This window comes from Phytophthora parasitica (genome assembly GCF_000247585.1).
Source record: "Phytophthora parasitica INRA-310 unplaced genomic scaffold supercont2.14, whole genome shotgun sequence".
NCBI lineage: Eukaryota > Oomycota > Peronosporomycetes > Peronosporales > Peronosporaceae > Phytophthora > Phytophthora nicotianae.
The window spans coordinates 694,142-719,640 of record NW_008649000.1 but is presented as its reverse complement, the minus strand read 5'-3'; the positions used below and the strand labels follow the sequence as shown (position 1 = coordinate 719,640).

Here is a 25,499-nt window from a genome sequence, read left to right as displayed (position 1 = left end):
TTGAAGAGTGAGGAAAAGAGGAGACCAACGTTTGAGTTATCGCCATGAACTACTTTCTGAGCATTGGGCGTTGATCAGATCGGTCGCTGGGATAGCAGAGGAATGCAACGCCAATATCTCCGTCTCGAACACCGGTGAGGGTCATAGTTGCGCAGATAGTATAAGGTGTTAGGGTGGAAGTTGCAACATTGACAGTCTCCCTTCGAGTGGTGCGTGGGTCTCGTTCTGGCCTGGGAAGTGGAGCCTTGTCCACCGAGAGGCTCGATGATGTCCTACGTATGTTGTTGCTTATTATAGCGAGCAAGCTCAAGTGCATTTTGGCGGCTCTAAATGGTCTTCTATTCAAAGCACTATAATACGAGACTACATTGGTCCTTTCGACAGTCGATCCTAATATGAAGTTGAAGTGGCCGGGTGATAAATGGCTACACTCCGAATTAGCCATTTCATATGAGCCAGCAAGAACATGGTTAATACATGTACATGTTGTGAAGTGTTTTCCATAGGTCCGAAGTAATTTTGTATTCGGTGATTGTCTGACCTGTAAAACGTAGCTACTGCACGCGTTATAGTTATCGCGATCAGAACGATTCTTTGCTACGAAGGATTCCTGGTAGCCGCAAAGCCTAAATCGGTAAAGTTTACCGACGTACAAGTGGAGTAACTATCGTCGTGGACACTATTCAAAATGTGGCTATCATGGACTACCAGAGAGTTATTGTTTTCTAGTGAATCCTTTCCTGTGTGCATATGTACTTTGTTCTGAATAAAATCGTGAAATGAAACAGAATTCGAGTTGATGAAAAAAAAAAAAGATGAGAGGATAGCGAAAATAAAACCATGATGAAATCTGCAGCTAGCGACAATGTCATGATGCTACGATGGTCATCCCCAAGTAGGCACTTCGGACTATTGCGAACGGTCCTCGTGTAGAATTTCCATCGAGACCACTCCGCTCGCAGAGGATAATTAATTGCTCCTAGCATTGTTGCCTAACTTCGAGGACAGAAAGTCATCGTCAAGCTTGTCACCCGTTTTTCGGTGACTTCACGATGCGCGGGGTCCGGGTTCTCTCTCCGGCATTCGGTGGGGGGACGAAATTGTTTGTCACCATTACCACCATCATTAACACTACCGTGGGGCGGTATGCCCTCGTGGTGGTGGCCAACTCCACCTCCGGGTCGATTGCTACGTTGACTTCTTCCTGCACGTAGATTCACGAGTACGTCGATGGTACGAGGGGGATTTTTTGTTAGCAAAGGCTGTGTGGTTATCGTTGTGGGAGGAGTCGTGATCCGGGAATGACGGCAATTTGCTGGCATTCGGAGCCCCCCCCCCCGTCGTAGCTTCTATCGAAGTGTTGATCGACGAGTCCTGCATCTGGAGGGGGGCGTTAGTGGTGGTGGACACCAGGGAGCTTATCACCGCTGTTACTACCAGGAGGAGACTCGAAGTCCCGACTGAAGTCATGGGGCGGGGACAAGTCAGCGTCGCTGTCTTGAGAACCGAGGTCCAAGTTGTTGCTCGCTGATCTTCCGTCGCGCTGGAACTGTGAGTGCGGGCTTAATGGAGATCCCGGGTGGGAAGAGGCTTGGACGAGAACCGAAGCTGCAGCCATTGCAACGGCGATTGGAACCGTGAGCTTGACCATGCGCTTCAAGAGGTTGGTTGTTGGATGGAGTGGTGGGTGCTTCGAGTGGCGCAAATTGAAGAGTGAGGAAAAGAGGAGACCAACGTTTGAGTTATCGCCATGAACTACTTTCTGAGCATTGGGCGTTGATCAGATCGGTCGCTGGGATAGGAGAGGAATGCAACGCCAATATCGGTCTCCGTCTCGAACACCGGTGAGGGTCATAGTTGCGCAGGTACATGTAGTATAACGAGTTCGGCCTGAAGGTTCAAGACACCTTTACAGTTTCCTTCGAGTGAGTAGTTCGTGGTCACGTTCTGGCCTGGGAAGTGGAGCCTTGTCCACCGAGAGGCTCGATGATGTCGTACTTACGTTGTTGCTTATTGTAGCGATCGAGAACAAGTATCGGAATGCGATAGTTGGTACTTAAGTATCAAGCGTTCACAGGTTCCATGCCCAGCTTTTCGACACTCGAGGAAGCATCTGTTTTTCCATTACTGAAGTTGAAGTGGCCTTTGAGGTGATACACCCGTCTGTAGCCATTTCTTAATTACAACTTACGCAGCTACATGCTCTTGTACTCAACAGCGTTGTGGCTGACGTGAATGCACCAGTAAGAACAATGATATTCTACGAAGGCTTTTAGAGCCCGAAGTCCTACCTGACATTACAAGGCGCCGAAACGCTCGAGAACCAGAATAGATATGGCTTTACATTAACAAACATGCAGCATAATATAATCGTGACGTTTACAGAACATGTTTGTCACCACTTCACGAGCAGCAATGTCCTCGCAGCTATGCCATGCTTGTAGTTAGTATGCGCTGCATCCGAAGTCCTTCGCGAAGCTAAACTGTTCCTCCAGTACATAAGCCGTAGGCTCCTGACAAGTCGTGCGGTCACCGAGAACTGGTCGGTAACCCGGCTCAACGATATGTTGCAGCCATCAAAGGGACCTCTCCGTTTCGGTCCCAACTCCATCGAAACTTTCATTGCGCACAAACGCTACAAGGCCACCTCTTCACCATGAATTCACGTGGTGCTCAAGATTCCAACCGTAACGTTGATCTTTAATTTGGGCTTCCACAGCGACGACAAGCTTACATTTTACACTCTCGTGTGTCGCCCGTCCCGCCCCCAGAAGGCGCGGCGCCATCGTATTCATTCTGGCGATAAACATTGAATATTGACTCAACAAACTGAGCTTGCGAAGTTTGTACGTATGGCATAGGCTACGCCGAGCTTGCATTATCCGGCCATCTCGCCGATATCGTCGCCGAGGATCCTTCGGCATATAAAGGTGCAGCTGAGCGTCAGGCTGAGGCTCTGCCGCCGTTCCATCACTCACACAATAATTGCGTATGGATTTGTTCCGTCAAGACGGATTCTGTAGCCAAATGGTAATCGAGCGAGTGCCAATCGATTCAGATTGGGAGATATCGCAGACTCCCGAGATATCCTCAATGTCAAGATAAATCGGCAAGCAGTCTGTCCTACAGCTCGAGCGTGGCACCAAGAGGACTAGCAACGGGGTATCGTACCACCAGATGTCGTCTCTAATCTGGCTGAAGTCAATTGGAGAGGCGGCATGGCAGCGGGGAAGACATCCGCGGAGACCGTCAACCAGCTCTAAATTCGATGAACCAGGATAGTCTGCAAATTAGAACCCATCAATCAAATGCCCAAATTTCTCAAAAAATCCGTTCAGCTTTTGACCAACCAAAAGCGATCTTGTGCGTTTTGGCCAATGATCGATCATTAAAACGGTCGCTTGTCCAACGCGGGCAGCATCGAGCCCCCAAAGTCGATCTAGCACTAGCACCATACTTCGTACTCAGCACCAGCTAGTACATGTACATGCACTGCCGAAGTCAGCCCAATTTGAACCTTTTTTAGAGTCCCCCGGGTGCTTGGCGCGCAGATGGAGGGCGGAAATTCGATTCGTGGTGGCTTGTCTCGCACCGTTTGATTGGTCGAAAAGAGATGTGACCGGTCTCTGACACTCGCACTGAATATTTGGCATGACCGTTTCCATACTGGAGCCCAGTGATTCGACAGCCTGCTTTCTCCCTCTTTCGCACGCCCGAGAGTGCCGTGCCGTCACAACGGGAAACTCCCCAGCGACGCGAGGAAGGCACTTGGAGCGCTCTAGTGTCTGACCCCCTGCCGCTTTAACACACTACTTTCTACCCGTCTGCGGGTATTTCCCCCAACTCTTTCCGCACAGGCTTGAAAAGCAACAAGAGCGCGAAATTGACACCAATCGCCATGGCGCAGCGCGGACCTTCGGGACATGGCGAGATGGACCGACGTCGGCGCGCCAGCTCCAACTACTTCGAGCTGGACGCCGATCGGCGCCGCAACAAGTCGGAGCGGTCGGAGCGCTTCAGTAAACGCCTCAATACGATGGACGTGACGCCTGCGAGCTTCAAGGGAGCTGCACAGGACGACGAGGCCGCCGTGGACTACTGCTGCGAGTTCCTCAAGGCCAAGTTTGGCTTCCAGGAGGGATCCGTGAGCAACCAGCGCGAGCACGTGTTGCTCCTTTTGGCCAATGGCAAGGCGCGTTGCTTGCCAAGTGACCCGGCAGACCAGCACCTCGTGCAACTGGCCAATAAGCTGTTTAGCAACTACAGGTCGTGGTGCAAATTTATCCACACGAGTCCAGTGACGTATACTGGGAGTGGCATTCCGCACTCTACGCCTTCTGGTAATTTGCACATGGATGTGATGCTTTACTTCCTCATTTGGGGAGAAGCGGCAAACGTGCGTCACATTCCAGAGTGTGTGTGCTATTTGCACCATCAGATGCTGACAATGGTCAACGCCGACCCGCAGGGCCACGAGCAGCAGCCCGAGGGCTGGTACTTGGACCAAGTGATCCGCCCCATTTGGCGCGAGGCCAGCAACATGAAGCGTCGCAACGCACTTGGAAAACCCTTGGAACATGTGAAAATCCGCAACTACGACGACATTAACGAGTATTTCTGGAAGCAGCATTGTCTTAGTATCCCAGTGACGCACGTGGGCCAGGAACTGACGCAAAACCACGGCAAGACGTTCTACGAACACCGCAGTTTCCTCACGTTGGTGCTCAATTACTACCGGATTTTCCAGTTCAACATGATGTTTCTGGTGCTTTTGACGGTTTTGGCATTTGCCGTCACTATCTCCCCGGATGGTGGCAAAAGTGGATGGGTTCAGTTCGGTCGCATTGGCGACGTGGTGGAGCCCTACACAACCCGCGACTTGAAAATTGCCGTTGTTGCCATTCCGTTCAGTTTGAGTTTGATGGCATTTCTCAAATGTGTCATGGAAGTTTGCCACGGCTGGCATTTGTTGATTTCCAAGGAAAGTTCGGCAACTAGTTCGCGTTCCTTCACTTATGGCACGGCGTTAGCTACTCGTATCCTCTGGAACGGAGGCTTTGCCGTGTTGTTCGGTATCATGATCTACGTGCCACTGAACGAGGACAAGGACACGACGTTGCTGGATAATTTGTACCCATTGTGTGGTGCGTACATCCTTCCTGGGTTGCTGGTGCTCTTGACCCAGGCGTTTGCACCTCAAGTTATCAATGGCACATTTGCCGCTAAGTTTGTGCGTGAGGGGGAAAGTTGCTATGTCGGTCAAGACATGACGCCTCCCTTCTCGTTCCAAGTCAAGTACATCGCGTTCTGGCTGCTTTTGTGGATCGTTGAAGCCATCACGTCGTACTTTATCCTGGTGCGTCCGTTGATTCTACCGACGTTGAGTATCTACGCCATGACGCTGGACTACCAGAACTCGTTGGTGTCGTTCCACAACATTGGCATTATCATCGCCCTGTGGCTGCCCGTGGTGTTTATTTTCAACTACGCCACGCAGATTTACTTTACGATTTTCCAAGCTCTACTCGGTGGATTCCAGGGAATTCTCATGAAGACGGGAGAGATCCGTGGTGCGAAGGAGATGACCAAGGCGTTCCGTGTCGCTCCTCAGTTGTTCGACCAGAAGGTTGTCACGCTTCTTGCGCGGTCCAGTGATGCCACTGCTAGCGGTACCGACTCGACTCGAGCCAGTGCTCTAGCTGCAGCCTACGAGTCTCAGATGATGCTCCGCTTCGTCGTAGTGTGGAATGAGATCGTCAATTCCTTCCGTGAAGGCGATCTATTGGACGATAAAGAGGCTGCTATCCTGCAGTACGATATCCGTAGCACTGGCGAAGTATTCGAGCCAGTGTTCCTGTCTGCTGGTAAGTTGACGGAGGCGATGGGGCTGGCTATCAAGACGGCAAAAGACGGCAAAGGAGAGTCGCAACTGCGTGTCACTTTGGTGGAGAATGATTGTCTCTCGGCTATCCGTTCGTTCTTTACTGCTAGTATGTACGTGATCAGCGCGTTGTTCGGCAATGACGACGCCGACGTGGTTGACGGATTCCGTATGATGGAGGAGGTCGCGTCCAGTGGAGGGTTCCTCAAGTCGTTCAACGTCCGTGAACTTGCCAGTCTTCGTGTGGCCGCTGTGGACCTTTTGGAGGAGATTCTGGACCTGCCAGACCCAGATGTGCAGTCTCAACACATTCCGGATGCTCGTGTGCACTCTATGGGCGTGATTCGCAACTTTGTGTCCAAGATGGAGGCCTTTTTGAACGGAGTGCAGTCGTTCTGTGTGGATCCGGCTCTGCAACGCAAGTTCAGCAACTCGAAGTTCTGTTCTAGTGCAAATGGCTACATTTTTGCTTCTCGTGGCCTCGTCAACTTGTTCTGCAGTGATACGGCCATGGGAGCGGCTACACGAGCCTGTTTGTTGCTGTCTCTGGACCGGTCAGAGGCCATGCCGCGTACGACTGAAGCGCAGCGTCGTCTTGGCTTCTTTATGAAGTCGCTGGTCATGGACATCCCTCAACTGCGTTCTATCAAGGAAATGCGCAGCTTCTCGGTCGTCACGCCATTCTACGCTGAGACGGTATTGTTCTCGCTCAAAGATCTGAACGATCCGCTGGTTAACCACCCGATTTTCCAGCAAGTAGAGGAGGACGGCAAAAACTTGACGATTCTGAAATATCTGACGAAAATCCATCAAGAAGAATGGGATAATTTCTTGGAGCGTGTGGACGTGAGTTCGGCTGAGGAAGCGCAAAAGAACCACCCGGAAGAAATCCGTCTGTGGGCCTCGTACCGTGGCCAGACGTTGGCGCGTACTGTGCAGGGTATGATGATGTACGAGGACGCTATCAAGATCCTCCACTGGCTGGAGATTGGCTCGAGTCCGGGCAAGACGGCGGAGCAGAAGCAGAGCCAGTTGCAAGATATGGTGCGCCTGAAGTTCTCGTACATTTGCGCCTGTCAAGTGTACGGGAAGCACCGCGCAGAGGGCAAAGCGCAAGCTGCTGACATCGACTACTTGTTGCGCGAATACCCGAACTTACGTGTGGCTTATGTGGACACGGTGGAGCACGAAGACGGCGAGAAATCGTTCGATACGGTGCTGATCAAGAGCGAAGCCGACGAGATCGTCGAAGTGTACCGCTACTCTCTTCCTGGCGACCCTATCTTGGGAGAAGGTAAGCCTGAGAACCAGAACAATGCCATCCCGTTCACACGCGGAGAGTTCGTGCAGACGATCGATATGAACCAGCAACACTACTTCGAAGAGTGCTTAAAGATGCCCCAGCTGCTGTGCACTGCTGACTTGCACCCGTCCAAGAAACCCGTCTCGATTATTGGCATGCGTGAACACATTTTCACGGGTAATGCCAGTTCTCTTGCCAAGTTTAAAACGTGGCAGGAGCTTGTGTTCGTGACGCTGTCGCAGCGTGTACTGGCTGATCCGCTGTACGTGCGTATGCACTATGGTCACCCGGATGTGTTCGATAAAGTGTTGGCTATCACGCGCGGCGGAGTGTCCAAGGCCTCCAAGGGTATTAACTTGTCTGAAGATGTGTTCGCTGGTTTCAACTGTACTCTTCGTGGCGGTGTAGTCACCCACGTTGAGTTCATGCAGTGTGGTAAAGGACGTGACGTGGCGCTATCCCAGATCTCCATGTTTGAAGGTAAATTGGCCAACGGTGCCGGAGAAACGTCGCTGGCACGTGAGGCGCATCGTATGGGGCAGTTCATGGACTTTTTCCGACTCAACTCGATGTATTACTCGCACACGGGCTTCTACTACGCGACCTGGATGACGATTGTTACAACGTTTGTATACATGTACTGCAAGGTGTACATCGCGTTGTCTGGAGTGCAGACGCAGATCGTGTACAACATGAACACGACGGACGTGATCATGGACAACTCCGAGACTTACGGCTTCGATGACCGCGTGTACAAGGACATGGACTCGATTTACAACACTCAGTACTATATCCAAGCCGGTCTGTTCCTATCGCTGCCTCTGATCTGCGTTTACTTCGCCGAAATGGGTCTACGTCGCGGTCTCGTGCAGTTCTTGGAGATGGTGTTCACTGCTGGACCTGCGTTCTTTATCTTCCAACTCGGTACAACGATGCACTTCTTCGATAACAATTTGTTGCACGGTGAGGCGCAGTACAAGGCTACAGGACGAGGATTCAAGATCACAAGAGAGACGTTCGTGCTGCTGTACAAGGCGTACGCGCCCAGTCACTACCGTAAGGCTATGGAGTTGATTGGCTTGTGTCTGGTGTACTTGGCGTTCGGCCAATTCAACATTTGTGACCTTGACGTGGCCGGAGAAGAGAACTCGTTCGCGTTCGAGTACTGCCAGACGTCGCAGAGCTTTGGCGTGCAGACGTTTGCTATCTGGGTGATCGCTGTGGTGTGGCTGGTGTCTCCGTACATCTTCAACACGGACGGACTGGACTGGGAGAAGACAAAGGCGGATGTGACGGCCTGGGCCAAGTGGATGTACGCTGCTGAGGACTACCAGGACGAAGACAAGGTGATGGTGGGCGGATGGATTGGCTGGTGGAAAGGAGAGCTCAAGCTGTACCACAACACGAGGCCTATTGCTCGTCTCACTGTGATTCTCCGCGAATGCCGCCACTTCCTGCTCATGTGGTACGTGGTGGCTCTGGAGTGGGAGATCCTCACGGTTGGACTGGTGTTCGGTGCGGCCGTGGTCACCGTGCTGGCCATGGGACTCTTTGGAGCGGCGGGAAGCTGCATGCGCAGTGTCAAGTCGTCAGTGCGTGCGATTATCTACACGTTCGTAGTGGTGCTGGCCGTTATCGTGTTCTTCGTGCTGACTATTGCCATCTTCGACGTGAGCTTCACACGAACCATCTCGCTGTTCTTTGGCTACATGGCGGCGCTGTACGGCATCAATGAGATGGCGCGTATGTACAGCTTTGCCAACTCGTCGATCGCCACCGTGGGCATGTTCCAGCAGCTGGCGTTCTTCTTCGACTTTGTGTTCTCCGTGGCCATGATCATCCCGCTGCTAGTCATGTCGGCGATCCCGTTCTTGAACATCATCCAGACGCGTATGATGTACAACAAGGGCTTCTCGGAGGTCGTGTCGGCTTCGTCGCAGTACGCGTTCTCCTTGGCTGCGTTCATGGGTGTGCTGGGAGGCATGGGATGTGGTTGGTTGTTCCACTTATTCACCACTCTGGAGAGCACTGCTGGCTTCTTGAGTTACGTCACGACGTACGATCTACTGGACGGTAACGTGGGCGATGGCTCGGTCACGTACGCCTTCTACTTCGCGTGTATGGTGGGCACGTTTGTGGCTGGTTTCCTGAACTACTTTATCGGACGGCGACTGTCGATTGTTCTTGGTGGATTGCTGACTGTCCTGGGTATGCTGGGCGTCAGTGCTGTGCAGTCTGGTGGCGAAGGCTTCCTGATGCCTGGTATCTGCTTACTCGGAGGCTCTGTGGGCGTGTTGCTGCCTACTTTGGCCGTGTACATCTACGAGATTTCCACTCGTGACATGCGTGGCAAAGCGTTGCTGCTTCTTGGAAGTGGCTTCATTCTCGGCATCCTGTTCGCTGCGTGGTTCTCGTCGTCTTCTAATGAAGTGGGCTGGGTGTGGCAGGTGTTCATTGCGACCATCATCTTGTCGATCATGACGCCAGCAGTCTACATCTTCCCGGAGAGTCCGTACTGGGTCTACATGCGCGAAGGTTTGGAGTCGTGTGAACGCTGTCTGGCTGTACTGCGTCGTAAGGAAGGCGTGTCCGAGGAGCTGCGTATGATCCGCGACGAAGAGGCCGGTAGTGACGACTCGAGTGCTAACGGCGGTACTTCGTTCCTCAAGTTCGTGATGGGATTGTTCCTCATGCTCGTGTCCAGTATCTTCCTGGGGTGCGTGAACATGTACCTGTCCGACACGTTTCGCAGCATCGAAGACGCCACGTACATGTTCGTGAACTGTATGGGGCTGCAGTTCCTGGGTGCCTTGTTCTCGTTCTTCTTCATGGATCGTATCGACCACAAGCGCATCTTGTTCTGTACGTTGCTGCCTATGGCTGGGCTGGTGTTCGTTTTGGGACTCAACGACAAGTCGGAGTTTGTGACGGGAGACAGCGAGTATCTGATGCTGCAGATTGTCGGCTTGTTGCTCTATTTCTTCGCCGGTCTAGGTATCACGTCAGTGCCCTGGGTCTCGTGTGTCGGGCTGTTCACTACCAAGCAGCGCGCCGTGTACGTGACGGTCTACTTCATGGTGTTCTTCCTGTTGCCTGTGTGCGCCACATTCATCCGTTCCAGCGAGTCGATGAGTGGAGACGAGTACTTGTACCTGTTCACGTTGACTGGCTGCTGTGTGGTGGCGACGGCGCTGTTGTTCACAGTGGGGACGCTCAAGAATGGAATGGTCTGCACCAAGGGCGAGATGGAGGCCGAACGTGCTCGTCTGCGTCGTATCCGCGCTTCTCGTCGCAGTGCTCGTACGCCTGGCAGCGCGCGTTCAAGAAACTTTAGCCGTTCGCGTGCAAAGTCGCACTCGAACTATCAGATGTTCGAGTCGCCTGCTGGCAGCGCGCCGTAGATTGGACGTCGAGGCTTTGGCAAGATGAAGAGTGTACTCTAGGACGCACTGACGTCTGCTGTTTGGACATGCATCTTGCTTTTTTACTTACATATCGGTAATAAAAAAAGTTTTCCATAAAGACGATTGTTTTTTTACTAAGTGATATGAAAAAGGTAGAGGATGGTGTCGTCACTTGTGCTTAAAGAAGATGAGAGCTCGATGTGTTTGTCGTTCTGACGCTCGTCGAGTTGTCGAACTCTTCAACTTCAGCTTGAGCTCACCAATGCTTCAACGTAAACTGAACTCTGCTTTGTCTTCAACTTTTTCATTAGTTTCTTTTTCACAAAACTTACACGCGTTTGCATTTAACACTCGCTTATCAGTGCTTTTTTTTCTTCCCTTAAGCCTTTAAATTACGAATACTCCTACAACAATTGCCCAAAAGAACTAACTTACCACGCACGGCGAAGGATGCACTTCAGTCAAAGTGCATCATGAGAGCATTTTCACTTCCATCCGGTGATCTCGAGCTCTCAACTCTCCAGTGCTTCGTATCTCGAAATGTTAACGTAGCCTTCATGCAGCTACGGCGGAAGATCTGGAAATTTCAAGAATCTACAGACACTTCCGAGATAGTTGGCAGCGCTCGTTCACTTGTTACACGCAAGCGCTTCACCTTCCTGGATGCGTCGTTAGTGTCCGAGCGTTTGCGTTTCATCGCACTTGGTCTTTGTATTGTTTCCTGTTCTCTATCCGAGACAGGCTTCGAGATTCACTCGCTGGTGGCCAGTTCTGTCCTTCGGAGATCCTCACGAACCCTCACAGCGTCCGACTCGGGGTCTTCCATTTCTGCTTCTTGGTCCGGAATAATCTCTGGCGGTTGGCCACAAAAGTGTACGCGTTTCGGCTCTCCCTGTTGCTCATCAGCCGGATCGTCCAGATACACACTGAGGTCCGCTGTGCTGCCACTTTGGTCGGAAGAACCTGAAGCCTGCGAGTTCCCTGATTGTCCACGCGAACGCTTCCGTACTGGTCCAATACCTGAAAGTCCCAGCAGCTGAACGCCATCCGCACTACCTCTCCGATCGCACTCTGAAGCCATCAACATTGGTGCATCCTGATCAGGAGCATGAGGCTGTAGCTGACACACTGGTGCCATTGGGAACATCGGAGGCATACTTCGCCTTGTTGGCGATAGCTCCAATCGGTGCGTAATCTGAGAATTAAGCATCGTATTCTGTTGCAATTGCAGCTCATCAGGTGGGAGACCCACGCGGTTGCTGATAATTTCTTCAATTTGCTCGCGAGAATCAAACGACTGCAAATAAAAAGGGTTAATTATAATTTTTTTTTCGAACAAAAATAAAAAAAAACTTACTTTGAACGTGTAGGAACGAGAAGATGCTCCAAATTTGAGCACGGAACCATGCGCCACGAGCGTCGGCTGCAACGCTGTCAGTCTTAATCCGTCCACGAACGTTCCGTGAGCAGATCCAAGGTCCACCAGGTACGTCGCGCCTTTCTCATGATGCACTATAGTCGCATGGAGTCTCGAGATGGAGCAATGACTTAGTACGAGATCGCACACAGCCGCGTTCCTCCCAAGAAGGTAAAATGCCTTTTGGTCCACAGTATGCTGTAAAAATAAAATAATTGTCAGCTAAAAAAAATCAATCGAATTCTTTTCACTTCGTTGCAATCCTCACCGTGGCAATGAGCACGTGGTCTTTATACACGTCCAGCAAGGCAATCGACCTTGGTGGCTTGTGCACACACCTGTCGCAATAATAAAAAATAAAAAAAAATATTAAGTTCAGTTGAGTGAAAAAATTCGTGGGAGATGAGAGGAAAAGAGGAGAAACATGTCTCCGTACCATGTAGGAGGGGGAAATGGCACCGTGGGCGGGTCGATGGGGTCCAGGAACTTGGGCTGAGCCGCGAACGTGTCGAGGTGGAGTCTCGGGAGCTGCAGAGCCTGCTCCATGCTGTCTCTCGAGCTGTTTTTGCTGTTGCCGGGACTGGGGCGAAAGTTGCAGTGGCAAGTGCGAACGAAACTTGCCCTTGATTGTTGCGTCGGCAATTGAGGGGGGGGGGAAACGGAAAGCCACGGCGCGAGCGATGGCACGACGGTTGCCTATTGCCTTTTGCCTTCCTTTATCTCTGCCGAGTCGCGCGCAACAAGCGGACGAACGGAGTGTAGGATGCCTCAACCGAGTCACTTGCGCTCCCCGCTGGTGCTGTAGGCTGGCAACACGACCGGACACTCTTTGGATGGCCTGGCTCTGCGCAGGCAGAGAGACCCACGATGTGACGCAATTGGTCCGAACGCATGGAGCCAGACCGACGAGGTTTTTGACCAATCGAAGCGAGCGGTGAGCAGCAGGTCGGACTATTGGTGGAAAAGCCGAGCACCTTTCAGCAGCTACGTTGACCCAGGATGGAAGAGTACGTTATCGCGGCGTCGTGCTGGTTGCGCGTGCACTGACCGTTTCGACGCCTCTATCTCTGGTTGAAGGACACACGCTGACCGCCAGCGACAGGATGAGGAGGTCAAGGCGCGCATCAGTGAGCGACTGGTGCAGAGCGGCGAGAAGGAGCGACTGAAGGAGCTGCTGCGACTCAAACTGGTCGAGTGCGGCTGGCGCGATGAGATGAAGCTGCACTGCAAAGGTTGGCTGGGTAGTGCAGGGTGTTGGAGTGTATATACTGAGTGTTTGTCGATGGATATGTAGAGGTGATCCGGAATAAGGGCATCGACCAAGTGACGGTGGAAGATCTGATCGAGGAAATTACACCCAAAGGAAGAGGTGCGGCTGATAAGCGAGGAGCGGAGTTGAATGTGGGATATTGAGGTGATGCTTGTTGCTATTGTATGGATAGCATCGGTGCCTGAAGACGTTAAGAGCGATCTGCTGGAGAAGATTAAAGCGTTTATTGAGAAGGAAGCTGACATTAAGACGACCTAGAACTAGTAGCTCGTCGCCAAGGTGGATACCAGCAGCTGAAACTAAAAGCAGACGCGAACAACATTACCAGATACAAGACAGGAAAATCCAGCAGGCACAGACACAGAGATTCACTGACAGCGTGTTACCACATGGGTGTTTTGGTTGGCTTTCTTTCGCGCCCTCTCAACCTGTAACAGTCACTAATTTGAAAAAAAAAGTCACTATAGTTTTAGTGTGGAAAACATCATATTTACGTTTTGCCACACAAAGGTTTCATATTGTGCGGCTGCCACTCACTCGTGCAACAAGCTCAAGCTCGGACGAACATGGTGGTGAGATTGCGCCTGGCCCGCTGGGGACGTAAGGACCTGCCTTTCTACCGCATTGTGGCGGCGGATGCTCGCGCCCCGCGCGATGGCAAGCACCTCGAGATCGTACGTTTGCGTTGCATCATCTTACGCTGTTGTTCATTGCCACAAAAAGCAACAAAGTTTCTGACGATTGCCAACTCTTGCTACTTGCTACTTTTGCAGCTTGGCACGTTCAACCCAATTGCCGCCAGCGACGGCGTGAAGGAACTCCGTGTGAACAGCCAGCGCGTACGCTACTGGATGTCCGTTGGTGCACAGCCCTCTGACCGTGTGGCACACCTTCTGGGTCTAGCCAACGTGTTGCCTATGCCTCCTACCCGCCAATACACCAAGAAGAACGTGCCCAAGAAGGATCGCGAGTAGACTCCAAGACAGGAGATGGACAGCTTAACTGTAGATGGCAACAAAGGGAGTAGATGGAGATACATGTTCACTTTTTCACTTGCAATCTTGGACTCATTTTTGTGGCAATTGCAACTGTAAAATGCAACTTTTCTATTGGAAATGCAAATGCAACAGTGGTGCAGCCTACTTCCTGGGGGTACGCGCTCGAGGAGCAGGTCCACGAGCGGAGCCTCCGCCCTTGAGCATGTGTCCGCCCTTGCGCACTTGCTGGTTGAACGTGGCGTTCTGTTCCTCGAGCCAGCGGCGGATCTCCTTCTGTTTCTCCTCCTTGGCAGCCAGACGCGCCTCCTCCTCCTTCTGCTTCTCGCGGTGAATAAACTCAGCATCACGGCGAAGTTCGCGCGCCGCTCCCTTGCGAGCGCGCTTGACCTGGCGCTGCAACTGCTTGAGTTGCGCAGTGTCCTTCGGCGCCGTCTTGTCCTTCCGCACCGTGTAATTCTCATCAAACTGCGGTGCAAATGTCGGCAACGTCGTGGGTGCGAAACTTTGCAGTCGCAGCGGGCGACGAGCGTTCCAGCACGACTCGAGGCGAGTGTGGAGCTTCGAGATAACCGCGTTGACTTCCGATACCGTATTGTCTTCCAGTTGCTTTACAAGAGCGTGTAGCAACAGGTAGAGCGGGTAGAACAGCTCGTCAAATGACGGCAACGACGCGTACTGAGCCGATGCAACATCCAGTAGAACCAGTAGAGCGCTCAACACTTGCACACCGCTGCAAGACGAGCTTCCAGCCAATGAGAGACGCGGTAGAGCAGGCATTTTCTCTTCTTTTTGAGCAGATACCCACTCCAGCAAGTCCCGACGTAGCCACTGGGTCGAACTGTCATCACTAGACGTCACAAAGGCACGGAGAATGCGAGTCAGGAAGCTCACAACCTCAGGCATGAAGCGTTCCTTAGACCGCGTCATATCCAGAGACAACGAGGCCGCGAACAGAGCTTGCGTGGCCTCCTGTGGCGACGTTACAGTGCCACGAGCCAAGCTCTCACCCAGTAGTGTCTCCATGGGGGACACCACGTTGTGTCGTAAGTCCGAAGTCGGGAAAATGGAGGTTAACACCTTGAACAGCAGTAGTTCAGGTAGAGTGGGCCACGCTGACGTTGATGCACGCTTGTGTAAGCGCTTGAAGAGCTGAGCTAGCAGCTCACGCACTACGATACCCGCAGTATCACCCATCTGCTGAGCCAAAGTGTACATGTTCGTGGCTAGCGAGTCCAACTGCATGTAACATGGTTAGAAACTAGAAGAAAACATACACATATTGTCATGAACGTACGTCTTGCTTGTGTCCAGCGTAGCGCGCGGCGAAGATGAGGAACTGACGCACCATGACGGCGAAGAAGCGCTTCATTTTGTTCTTGTTTTCCACGCTAAGTCGCGGGTTGTAGTACGTCACGATGCGCTCCAAGATAAGGCCTCGCTTCGCAGAAGAGTTACGTGCGTGTTGCTTAAACAGCGCCGCCAGTTCTTCAGGAGATTCCGGACATTCAAACACGAACGGAAGCTCCGCTGCAGCCTCCTCAGCGTCCTGCTGACGCTTCTGTTTCTCCGTTTCTTCGTCACTTTCATCGTCCTGCTCTTCTTCGTCTTCTTCTTCTTCTTCCTTCTCTTCTTTAGACTCCTCTTCATCGTCTGATTCCACCTCAGAATCAGCTTCTGATTCCTCTTCACTCTCTTGCTCCTCATTCTCTTCATCTTCAGCTTCTTCATTCTCTTCTTCAGCGGCAAAACGCGCATCAACTGCGTAGCCATCGGTGAGATCGTCATCCGTAGGCGGCATCATGATGAGCTGCGGGGTTTTCTTCTTGTTTTTCTTGCCTTTCTTACGCTTTCCGTCATCGTCACTGTCGCTATCGTCGTCCGCGCCATTCATACGGGCTACACGTTTCTTTTCCAGCTCTGCCAGTCGATCGCGTTCCTTTGCAGCAGCCTCTTCAGGCGACATGCGACGCTCCGTGGCCTTGGCTTTCGCCTCAAAGGCAAATTCTCGTGTGAGCTTATCAAACTCATCCATGGGCTCTTTAGGCAACAATTCCTTGCCATTTGCACGTGTGGGACGGAACTCGAGTAGTCCACGCACATCTGCGAAGCCCTCGTCCAATTTATCCGTCGCATCCTCCTGCGAACTCTTGTTCTTCTGACGCTCGGCCTTGTACAGTTTGGCCTTCATCATAACCTCGTGCATAACCTCTTTATGCGTTTTTCTTTTGCCATCGCTCTCTTCGTTATCTCCTTTGCCACCTCCGAAATGCAGCTGGTTGACAATATCCCTGTCCATCTTCTTGCCTTCCTCCGAGTCGTCCTCGTCGTCTAGTGGACCGTCAGCATTGAGCTGATCGTAGTCGTCGTCGGTGATTTTGGCGCCTTTATGCGTTAAGAACAGCGCGTCGTCGTCATCCTGTTCCGAGTCTGAGTCGTGTAACGCAAATGCGGACGCGTTGCGTAGTTTACGCTTGCGTTCGGTCTGGAAACGTGCCATCATTTTGTCCTCCATGGAAAGTGTAGGGTCCTGCTCGCCCAGACGCTTGTCTTTGAATACGTTGCTCTTGTTGCGAGCTTTAAATTCGGCACCTAGCGTCTTGTGACGCTTGCGTTCGGCCTCGGCGCGAGCTGCAGCCACATTACGGCCTGCGCCTTTGACGCGACGTCCAATAACCTCGTGCTTTTGCTTGCTGGCATTGCCACGCACGTCGAATGGATTGCTGCCTTTCGAGCTACTGGCGCGCACGAATCCGTGCTTCTGCTTCTTGACGGAGACCTTCTTGCCGCCGCCCTTCTTGAACGCCATGGCTAGAAGCTGCTGTGGATGGAAGTGCAGACGCTAGCGAAGGTTTGGTTGGTCTCCAACAAGTTGCAAAAAGGGTACGGTGGTAACCCCGATTTAATTTAAGTAACCCTGTTTTATATTTATTGTGTATTAATTAAAAAAGAAAATATTATTTTCCAACTTGTATTTTCATTTTTTTTTTTTTTTAATGAAGAGAAGTTGCTGATCACAGGGAGACGAACAGTAGGCTCACGGGTACTTTCCCTGGCTAAGAGAATTCAACGCCACGGTACGAAGCGAATGTTTCGCGCATAATGCTACCGTAAAAAACACAGAGCAATTTGTTGCCGTCCTCACACCAAAAATATGAGAACATACGGGTACAGACAATTTGCGATCTGAAATTTCTTTTGGTACAGTTCTTTTTCAGTTGTATTTCATCAACCACTACGAATGTTCTTTATTAGTTGTTGTCATTTTATTACAATGGTAGCATGTCTGCCCTACATACATTATTTCGCGGTTTCCTAGTTACACCCTCATTTCAGATTGTAAAAGATGCTGCTACTGGTAAACTCCGTACTCATCGAAGGAGGTAGCGTATTCTCTATGGAATCGAGAAGTAGATGACGGTGCATCTTTTAAAGGTTGCGATCGAATCCGAACAAGGTCCACAACTCTTTCTGGCGAAGGATAACGGCGCGTGGATGGAATTTGACTACGAAGATGAAACATATTGAAGAAAGATAAGCAACAACAAGGAGAGTCTGCGGTACTATAATAGACGTTCTCGCTGATATGCCACGGCGAAACGCTGAGCAAATTCATGCACTAGTGAAATTGCAACAATCAACACGGGCCCGTTGCTTCTCAGACAAAGAATTTATTGAATAGCGTCAATTTGCGGGTCACACCAACGACGGAGCTCAATCCTCCAGACAGCACTATGGCAGGCTCTCATAAGAGATCGGACCAAAAATGGTTGCGGATGCTATGTTGACATTACCGGATGGAGTTTATCTGCTAGGATTCGACTCTTGACTCAAATGACCTTCCGAGGAGTTTCTCGTGCTAAAATCTTATACTTTACAAGCGCTAGCGAGAAGTGACTCTGCTACGAAGTCAATTGAGTGGTGGTGTTGTGCAACCAAAAGATTGTATTCGACAGAGGCATATTGAAGCTTGACGGTTTACAATACGGGAATAATCTCTACTTATGGCAGTCTCATGTTGATTTTAGACTTAGTGCAGACTTTACAACTTTGGCAGAGACTTTGCTTGCTTGTGTGTAAGAATATAAAAAAGTGGTATTCTCAGCGCAAGTCCCAAACGACTAGTAAAACTATAGTCTTACTGTTTCTGCGTCAGGAACGGGTAGTCCGTGTAGCCCGACTCGGGTGGCACACCCGGCTGTGGGAAGAACGTCTTCGCATTCTGCGCGTTAAACTCAGCGCCGATACGCAGACGTTCCACGAGATCCGGGTTCGCAATGAAGTCGCGTCCGAATGCCACCAGGTCAGCGGCGCCTTCTTCCACTGTCTTAATCGCGTCTTCACGGTCGTAACCAGCAGCAGTAACCAGGACGCTCTTGTAGGCGTTACGGAAGTGGCGAGTAACCCCAACCTGCGGCACTTGGACGTTAGCCGCGTGCATGCCGCGACGTTCAATCACATGGACGAAGGCGAGATCGTAGTCGTTGAGTTTGTTCACAACGTAGCCGTACGTCTCAGACGGCGTCGAGTCCTTACAGCCGAACGTGTCACCGAACGGAGACAAGCGGATTCCCACTTGACTCGAAGGCAGACTAGACAGAATGGCCTCCACCACCTCGAAGATGATGCGGGCGCGGTTCTCGATACTGCCTCCATACTTATCCGTACGCTTGTTCACGCCGTCACACAGGAACTGCTCGAGGAGATAGCCGTTGGCAGCGTGGATCTCCACGCCGTCAAAGCCCGCAGCAATGGCATTCTCCGCGGCGCGCTTGTAGTCCGCGACAATACCGGGGATCTCCTCGATCTCCAAGGCACGCGGAGTCACGTAGTCTTTACGGCCTTCACGTGTGACAGCATGAGCGTTAATGTCATCGATGCCGGTCGCACTCGACGATACGGGGAGTTGTCCGTCAGGTTGGTTCAGTGGATGACTCATTCGTCCAGCATGCCCAAGCTGCACAAAGATCTTGCCTCCTTTGTCGTGGACAGCTTTAGTTACAGCCTTCCAGCCGTCAACCTGCGCTTGGTTGAAGAGTCCTGGAGCGCCAAAGAATCCGCAAGACGTCGGACTGATGTTGGTGGCCTCAGCGATGAGAAGTCCACCGTCTGTAGCACGTTGAGCGTAGTGTTCGGCCACTAGAGCAGTAGGAACGCCGCTTTCTCCAATACGCAACCGCGTTAAAGGAGCCATGACGACGCGGTGTTTCAGCTCGACGAGAGTTTTCTTGCCGCCCAGTTTGAAAGGCGTGAAGAGTTTCGAGGCGATAGCAGTGGCCATGGTCGGTGTTGATATTCAGTGTTGGTTTGTTGTTGGCAAATTGAAGAATGAGGTTAAATGAGGCTCACGGTGAATTGGTGACATCGAATTAGTCTAGAAACAGCAGCATTCCGCCAACCACGAGGCGGCTCACTGAGCAATGCTCAGTGTGACTTGTTTGTGACAATCAGATTGTTCACGTTATCAAAATATCAAAACTCACCGTACAGTAAGCAAAACTCACCGTACAGTAAACAAAGTATTTGTAACAAATCGCTTTGAAGTAATTGTTTACATTTCTAAATCTGACTCAATCACTCTTCAACATGCATTCTGTTGTATCCCGGTTGAAATCGTCGAGAGGTGCTTTGTCGATGGGGTGGCATCGCACGGTATATATTGAGGTATGAAACGAGCCAAAGAAGACAATTGGTCGACTCTAAGTGGGTTAAGAATGCTTGTCTAAGGCTTGCCACGGATGACTCTGAAGTGGCGTACAACTTGCTTCTCAACCGTGTTAATGAGGACTTTAAAAGGACTGTTTTGAGTTCGCATCGCAGTATGTACAGCAGGAGGTTTACAAGCACCTGTATACACAGAACAAAGCGAAGCTTCTCAAGTTTATCGCCGAACCGGGAGGTGTCTGCTTTATAGCTGTACTTCGTGGTCAAAGGACATGGGTGCTCGATACTGCCGCTACCTTCTTGCTGGGAGGGAAGATTGAATACTTGCTGTTTGTTTTGACAACAATGCTGGCAATGACAATTGTGATTTCCTTTAAATGCCTACTCTATCTGACGACTAAAGCTAATGCATAATAGCTGAGACTTGCACCTTGCTGTTACTCCCAATTATCAAACAAGAATGCCTGCCAAGAGAGGCATCAATACAGCCATAAATGTGTAGCCGGACATTCCGGAAGGTGGGCAGTATTTCAATAATTCGCTGTGAAATACTATCCATTATTAAGTGCTAGATTGGAGAGGATGGCTTCAAGGAAATCCAAGAAAAAAAAGTCAGCTACGAAGGAAATGATTGGTGCCTGACTGACTAGGCCTGAAGCCTTAACGTTACTTATCGCAGAAACTATAAGGGGATTCGAAGATTTTGAGGACCCGAGATTTTACACTACTAAACTTCTTGTTTTGATCAAAGCACAGGTGTTGTTTCCATGTTTTATTTATTGTTGCTACTACAGTTGCACATGATAAATCAACACAAAGGAGAAACAAAACAACTTTCTCTAATGTTCTCTTTTTATGGAACATGGTTGTCATTTGACAGAATTCTCTCAAAAACTCACCTTCGCTAGTGACACTTTGAGCTTCGGCATCGGTTTTCCAAGGTCTTTTTCAATCCCATTTATGATATGCCGCATCTTACCACTCTGACAATGTTGCTTCCTTTTGTGGTGTGTCCAGATCGTTCGATGGTATGCTCTTGTAGTTAAGCTTCGGATTGCCGAACCACCACAGCATCCACGCCCCTAGTGGATCGATACTTGGAAAGTCGAAGTCTTTTGGAAGCACGTGAAATTTCTCACCCATGTATGATAATAGCGAGTTTGTGCTGGCGATGGAGTTGATGAGGCCGCTGATTTCTCTTTTTCAAGCCCAACCTCTTTTAATAACGCTCTTATTTCTTCACGCAAAGGTCCCTCGTTATATTACCCGCTGCCACACCTTTCTTTTTCAATATCGCTTCCACTCTTTGCTCACGTTTATCAGGAAGTGAGTCAATAGACTGCTGCTGCTTATCAAGGTTTTTGTAGAGCTCAATGTAGGGTGGAATACCTGTCGGGTTCATCCAGCTTGAATCCCCAAGTTGAAGTTGCTTTTCTAGGCTGTAAGAAACGTTCACACTCGTAAATACTATTGTTGAGAGCAGCGTGTGGTTTGCTAGTATATTCTGCTGTAAATATTCCCCGTGAAAAACCAGCGATGCCAGACATAACTGCAAAATGCTATTTAAATTAGGTTCATCCTCAAGACTTGGAAAAACCGTTCTCAACTCTGATGTTATTGTGCTATCACTGGTGGCCTTAAAATGTGGCGGTAGTGTAGCAAATGTTGAATCATTTATAGGTAGCTCAGCAACGAGGAAGAGATAAGAAAAATCTCCATCACTAAGTTCCAAAGTTTTTTTTACAGAGTTTCTGGTAAAGCGAGTAGGTCAACGGCTGCTTTCCGGACGTCTTCGGGTTACTGATCTGGTCACTATTAGCCTTCATGCGCTTCATTCCCGAGAAATGCTGTTTCATTCCATCTCCATATTCAGGCGGCAAAGCTAGACACCTAGGTCCTTAATTGCACTCCGATAACCACTTAGTGTCCCAACTTCACATCACGGCTCTTGTATACAAGAAACTGCTCAAAATACGGAGGCGTGAACTCCATTAGATTAAGTTCACCACTGCAGCCATAGATTCGATCCGCGTTGTGGTCGACTTTAGCAAGCTCCTTGCGAATCCACTTTGCAATGCCGTTCAGGCTACTTTTGTACTTCCCTCTTGTTTGATTGGTAACGCAAGCATCTCGAATGGTTCACACGTCAGCTACAGCCATCCCGCAGGCCGTGCTTCCGCTGGTATGTTGCGCGCTTCCTTCACTCATTTTGCAGTTCTGGGTAGTTTCAGGTCAATTTTAGCCAATAGGAACAGTGTGTTACCGTAAGACGGTCCCACTTACGATTGGTTGGAAAATCGGGATGGCGAGTCCTTGTATTGTGAGCCTATGTCAAAATACGAGTAAGAATATTTCTTTTTGATAAAATGTAAGTGGTAAGCGATTACGAATTGACGCGAAACTCAATATATTACTTATGAAAGTACAGGAATCGAATTTGTTTAAACTTTTCCCTTAGACTCAATATTGATCATTATTACCCAAAACAACTCGGGCAACTTCATCAAAGCTGAAAAGCCTCGGATCATCAGTTGTTGAGCTCCGTCTCTTCACAAAAGCCTAGCTAGGAGCTCGCGCGGAAGCCTGGCGTCATTGTTCGCGAGACCCATCATCTGGTTGCAGCAGTGCCGCCGATACCCAGGGATTCTGCTCAGCACTCAATTTGATTTGCACCCTTCGAGGGACGTAGGGTGCGATGGTGGGCGACCAAGTTATGGAAGTCGACTCCTCTCCTTCACTGCAGCAGATGGCACCCCCTCTTGTTCGTCGATCCCCGCGACTCGCTGCTCGGCACGTTACCAACTCGCCATTTGTCCAGTTGCGGACCCCACGCGCTGGAGCTGCACGAAAGCCTGGGCGTCCCAAGCATATGATTTGGAACTACTTCAACAAAAGTCACGGATGGGTCATTGAAAGCGCACGCAAAATGCACATACTGCCAAGAGATTATTCGGAGCGCTCAGCAGGGACAAATAGGCAAAGGCATATAAAGATTTGTGTCAATGCTCCGGCTACAGTCAAGCAGCAAGTTCACGATCATTTCCCTGACGTTGAACGTCGGGTAACTTCTAGTGCTCGAGGTACGACGGCTACCACTGCCGCGGCATCTTATGCCAGTGAAGCCGCACCTACAGACGTCGTCACGGCGCATGAACCACCAGAGCTGACGCCCATCCAGAAGCAGCAGAAGTTTGAAATGAAGTTGGCGACCATGTTTTACCTATGTGCTTTACCGTTTTCGCTGGTTGAATCGATGACATTTCGCGCACCGTTCTTGCTTGTGGCCCCATGGGTCAGGTTTCCGTCCAGGCGCAGGCGGAGTGGTGTCGTGCGCGCGATCAAGTTCGTCAGAGAGCTGTTCGACTAAGTGTGAACAAAGGTTTGTCACTACCGTGACGGATAGCTGAACCACTCAACCATAATCAACTTCGTGGTGGTGGCACCTGGAATGCCGTCGATGTTTTGGTCGTCTTTGGCTCTTGGCACCGTTTCAGAAACGGCCCGGTATGTCGCGGACCACCCCGGGCGAGTGATTGATGAAGTTGAACGCTGTGGTGGCTGGTGTGCTGACGGACAATGCCACCAACATGACTGGTGCGTGGTATATATTGGAGATAGGCCGATTTTAAGAGGGGGTTGCTCCGATCACGGATTGAACTTGTTGATTGAGGACATGTGCAAATTGGACTTCTTCAAGGAGATTCATTCCAAGGCACTTGGTATTACGACATATGTCCGAAATCATCACGCAGTACTGAGTCAGTTCCAAGACATATTACGTAAATCGCGCTCCGGTCGTCGTCGAGAGTTGTCTGTATCTATCAGTACACGTTGGTACTCTGTCCACGCTTGTTAGTCGCGGTTGCTCGAGAACAAAACTATCTTGAAGAAGCTGCTTCTGGCGCCACAATTTGCTACTTTGATAAAGCGCTCTGCGTCAAGCTCAGTAGCAGTTGACAAATTCCGTCATGTGAAGAACTATTTCAAGGACGCCAGATTCTGGAGTAACCTGGAGCAAGTCGTCGGTTTCCTAGACTCGTGATTGAAGCTCTACGCGAAGTAGAGTAGGACAACTGCCCCGTCTCTCGCGTCTACTCACGCTTTCGAGAGCTGCTAAACCATCCTGCGCATGGCACTGATAATCAGCAGTCCCCTCTCCAAGAATCAATCAAGAGCGTCGCACGACATCGATGGAACTTCGTGCATACCAACGCTATAGGGCTGCAATTCCTTCTTGATGTAGTGTCCGCCGCCGTCATCCTGGGCTCAGGCCAATGGCGACGCAGGGATGTGTATGGCGCCGCAGCGTCGGCGTTGCCTGCTTGCAGTTAGTGTCGGTGACGGACTCAAGGGCGCCAACCAGATCACCGCATGGCGCTAGCCGTGATGACCACTCACTCATGGATACTGTTCAGCCAACGAAGATGAAGCTACGAATGCGTCGTCACGAGGAGGCTTCGACTCAGCGCTGCCGCTCTCTTTTCATATCTGCACATCGACTCGACTATACGCAGGGACTAGCTGTAGTTTACTTAGCTTCGAGTTCTGTTAAATAAATGGCATTCCACAATTTCCCGTCTTCGGCTTAAGCAACTCTACACTTGACCCACACATGAACCTGGATCACTTTGAAGGAGCCGACGAATAAAACACCTACAAACAAGGATGTGATTTTGCCAAACGGAGTGGCATTCTCGATCGCCTTAATGTGACTAGGGACGATTTCAACGGTGCATTATATGCATTTGCGGGGGATAAACGGAGGTGGTCAGATGCAACCAAAGCCAATCATACTGGAGTATCGCCTCATAATTGGTGGTACGCGAATGCTAAACACTATCCTATGATGTGGGAGATCGCAAAGCTCGTGTTCGCTATTCCAACATTTTCTGCGGCCAGTGAGCGCGCTTGGAGCATTATGGATTTCATCCATTCGAAGAAACGCAACCGGTTGTCTGTTGAGAAAGTAGATATGCTCGCGTATATCTACGTTAACGACCACACCGTGCAGGAGGAAGGAGCGGACTGGGCACGGCTACACCCTTACCCCGAGAGCCATTATTCTCTAGACAGAGACGCCTAGGATGTGTGCAGCCGTCGAGATCCAGGAGAGTCGAGGAAAACGCATTTAAGCGTCGTCGTATATTGAGGCAGATTCGACTCAGCCTCCTACATGAAGTGCATGTATCGTTATAGTGTGTGTTTCCCACTTTGACACTACATCATAAAAAATGCCATACTTTGTTTGCGTTCACGAAATCTTGCTACCTGCCGACATGAATATATTTTTAGATCCGTTGTTGTGATTTGTATTGAGCAATACTGATAAAAAAAGTTAAAACTATTACCCAGTAACTCCATACCACCACTTGATGCAAGACAACAACATCGTCCTCTTGCTGCGTCGCGACCACTATGAAGGAAAAGTGTATTCGTCTCGTACTGTGACGGGGTCACACAGCACCTTGTGCAGAGGAAGTTTATTGCCTCTAGAGTATACAAACTCTAAGTGAACGACCGTTCACGTGTCCCTGGTCTGAAGGGGACGAAGTACTCACTTGAGGG

The 25,499-nt window shown here is 50.5% G+C and overlaps 10 protein-coding genes across 10 annotated transcripts; 6 read left to right on the top strand and 4 right to left on the bottom strand.

Moving 5' to 3' along the window:
• Window positions 1-1,393: 1,393 nt before the first annotated feature.
• On the bottom strand, window positions 1,394-1,651 carry PPTG_22269 (hypothetical protein; the record flags this gene model as incomplete). The annotated part of the gene is made up of 1 exon (XM_008902852.1): window positions 1,394-1,651. The coding sequence occupies one exon, from the start codon at window positions 1,649-1,651 to the stop codon at window positions 1,394-1,396; it is 258 nt and encodes an 85-aa protein (XP_008901100.1).
• Window positions 1,652-3,684: 2,033 nt separating this feature from the next.
• PPTG_08579 (hypothetical protein) lies at window positions 3,685-10,708 on the top strand. The gene has a single exon (XM_008902699.1). It carries the CDS (start codon window positions 3,899-3,901, stop codon window positions 10,583-10,585), a length of 6,687 nt encoding a protein of 2,228 aa, XP_008900947.1. The 5' UTR covers window positions 3,685-3,898; the 3' UTR covers window positions 10,586-10,708.
• Window positions 10,709-12,457: 1,749 nt separating this feature from the next.
• On the top strand, window positions 12,458-12,943 carry PPTG_22268 (hypothetical protein; the record flags this gene model as incomplete). The annotated part of the gene is made up of 1 exon (XM_008902851.1): window positions 12,458-12,943. The coding sequence occupies one exon, from the start codon at window positions 12,458-12,460 to the stop codon at window positions 12,941-12,943; it is 486 nt and encodes a 161-aa protein (XP_008901099.1).
• A 61-nt stretch (window positions 12,944-13,004) lies between these two features.
• Window positions 13,005-13,533, top strand: PPTG_08577 (hypothetical protein; the record flags this gene model as incomplete). Its single annotated transcript, XM_008902698.1, has 4 exons — window positions 13,005-13,012; window positions 13,083-13,237; window positions 13,300-13,374; window positions 13,448-13,533. 4 exons carry the CDS (start codon window positions 13,005-13,007, stop codon window positions 13,531-13,533), a joined length of 324 nt encoding a protein of 107 aa, XP_008900946.1.
• A 308-nt stretch (window positions 13,534-13,841) lies between these two features.
• On the top strand, window positions 13,842-14,249 carry PPTG_08576 (ribosomal protein S16; the record flags this gene model as incomplete). The annotated part of the gene is made up of 2 exons (XM_008902697.1): window positions 13,842-13,949; window positions 14,049-14,249. The coding sequence occupies 2 exons, from the start codon at window positions 13,842-13,844 to the stop codon at window positions 14,247-14,249; spliced, it is 309 nt and encodes a 102-aa protein (XP_008900945.1).
• Window positions 14,250-14,296: 47 nt separating this feature from the next.
• On the bottom strand, window positions 14,297-17,168 carry PPTG_08575 (hypothetical protein). Its single transcript, XM_008902696.1, has 2 exons — window positions 15,568-17,168; window positions 14,297-15,509 (listed from the first exon to the last, which is right to left on the bottom strand). The coding sequence occupies exons 1-2, from the start codon at window positions 17,077-17,079 to the stop codon at window positions 14,415-14,417; spliced, it is 2,607 nt and encodes an 868-aa protein (XP_008900944.1). The 5' UTR covers window positions 17,080-17,168; the 3' UTR covers window positions 14,297-14,414.
• Window positions 17,169-18,190: 1,022 nt separating this feature from the next.
• On the bottom strand, window positions 18,191-19,679 carry PPTG_08574 (hypothetical protein). The gene has a single exon (XM_008902695.1). It carries the CDS (start codon window positions 19,549-19,551, stop codon window positions 18,409-18,411), a length of 1,143 nt encoding a protein of 380 aa, XP_008900943.1. The 5' UTR covers window positions 19,552-19,679; the 3' UTR covers window positions 18,191-18,408.
• A 1,230-nt stretch (window positions 19,680-20,909) lies between these two features.
• Window positions 20,910-21,077, bottom strand: PPTG_22267 (hypothetical protein; the record flags this gene model as incomplete). Its single annotated transcript, XM_008902850.1, has 1 exon — window positions 20,910-21,077. One exon carries the CDS (start codon window positions 21,075-21,077, stop codon window positions 20,910-20,912), a length of 168 nt encoding a protein of 55 aa, XP_008901098.1.
• A 1,552-nt stretch (window positions 21,078-22,629) lies between these two features.
• Window positions 22,630-23,301, top strand: PPTG_08573 (hypothetical protein; the record flags this gene model as incomplete). Its single annotated transcript, XM_008902694.1, has 1 exon — window positions 22,630-23,301. The coding sequence occupies one exon, from the start codon at window positions 22,630-22,632 to the stop codon at window positions 23,299-23,301; it is 672 nt and encodes a 223-aa protein (XP_008900942.1).
• Window positions 23,302-24,777: 1,476 nt separating this feature from the next.
• On the top strand, window positions 24,778-25,017 carry PPTG_08572 (hypothetical protein; the record flags this gene model as incomplete). The annotated part of the gene is made up of 1 exon (XM_008902693.1): window positions 24,778-25,017. One exon carries the CDS (start codon window positions 24,778-24,780, stop codon window positions 25,015-25,017), a length of 240 nt encoding a protein of 79 aa, XP_008900941.1.
• Window positions 25,018-25,499: the final 482 nt, after the last annotated feature.

Excerpts from the sequence above, each read along its gene's own strand:
- PPTG_08579 (XM_008902699.1), top strand. The coding sequence starts at position 3,899 with ATGGCGCAGCGCGGACCTTCGGGACATGGCGAGATGGACCGACGTCGG.
- PPTG_08575 (XM_008902696.1), bottom strand. The coding sequence starts at position 17,079 with ATGGCGTTCAAGAAGGGCGGCGGCAAGAAGGTCTCCGTCAAGAAGCAG. Across the intron at positions 15,510-15,567 it reads ACGCTGGACACAAGCAAGAC|TTGGACTCGCTAGCCACGAA; the intron begins GTACGTTCATGA and ends TGTTACATGCAG.
- PPTG_08574 (XM_008902695.1), bottom strand. The coding sequence starts at position 19,551 with ATGGCCACTGCTATCGCCTCGAAACTCTTCACGCCTTTCAAACTGGGC.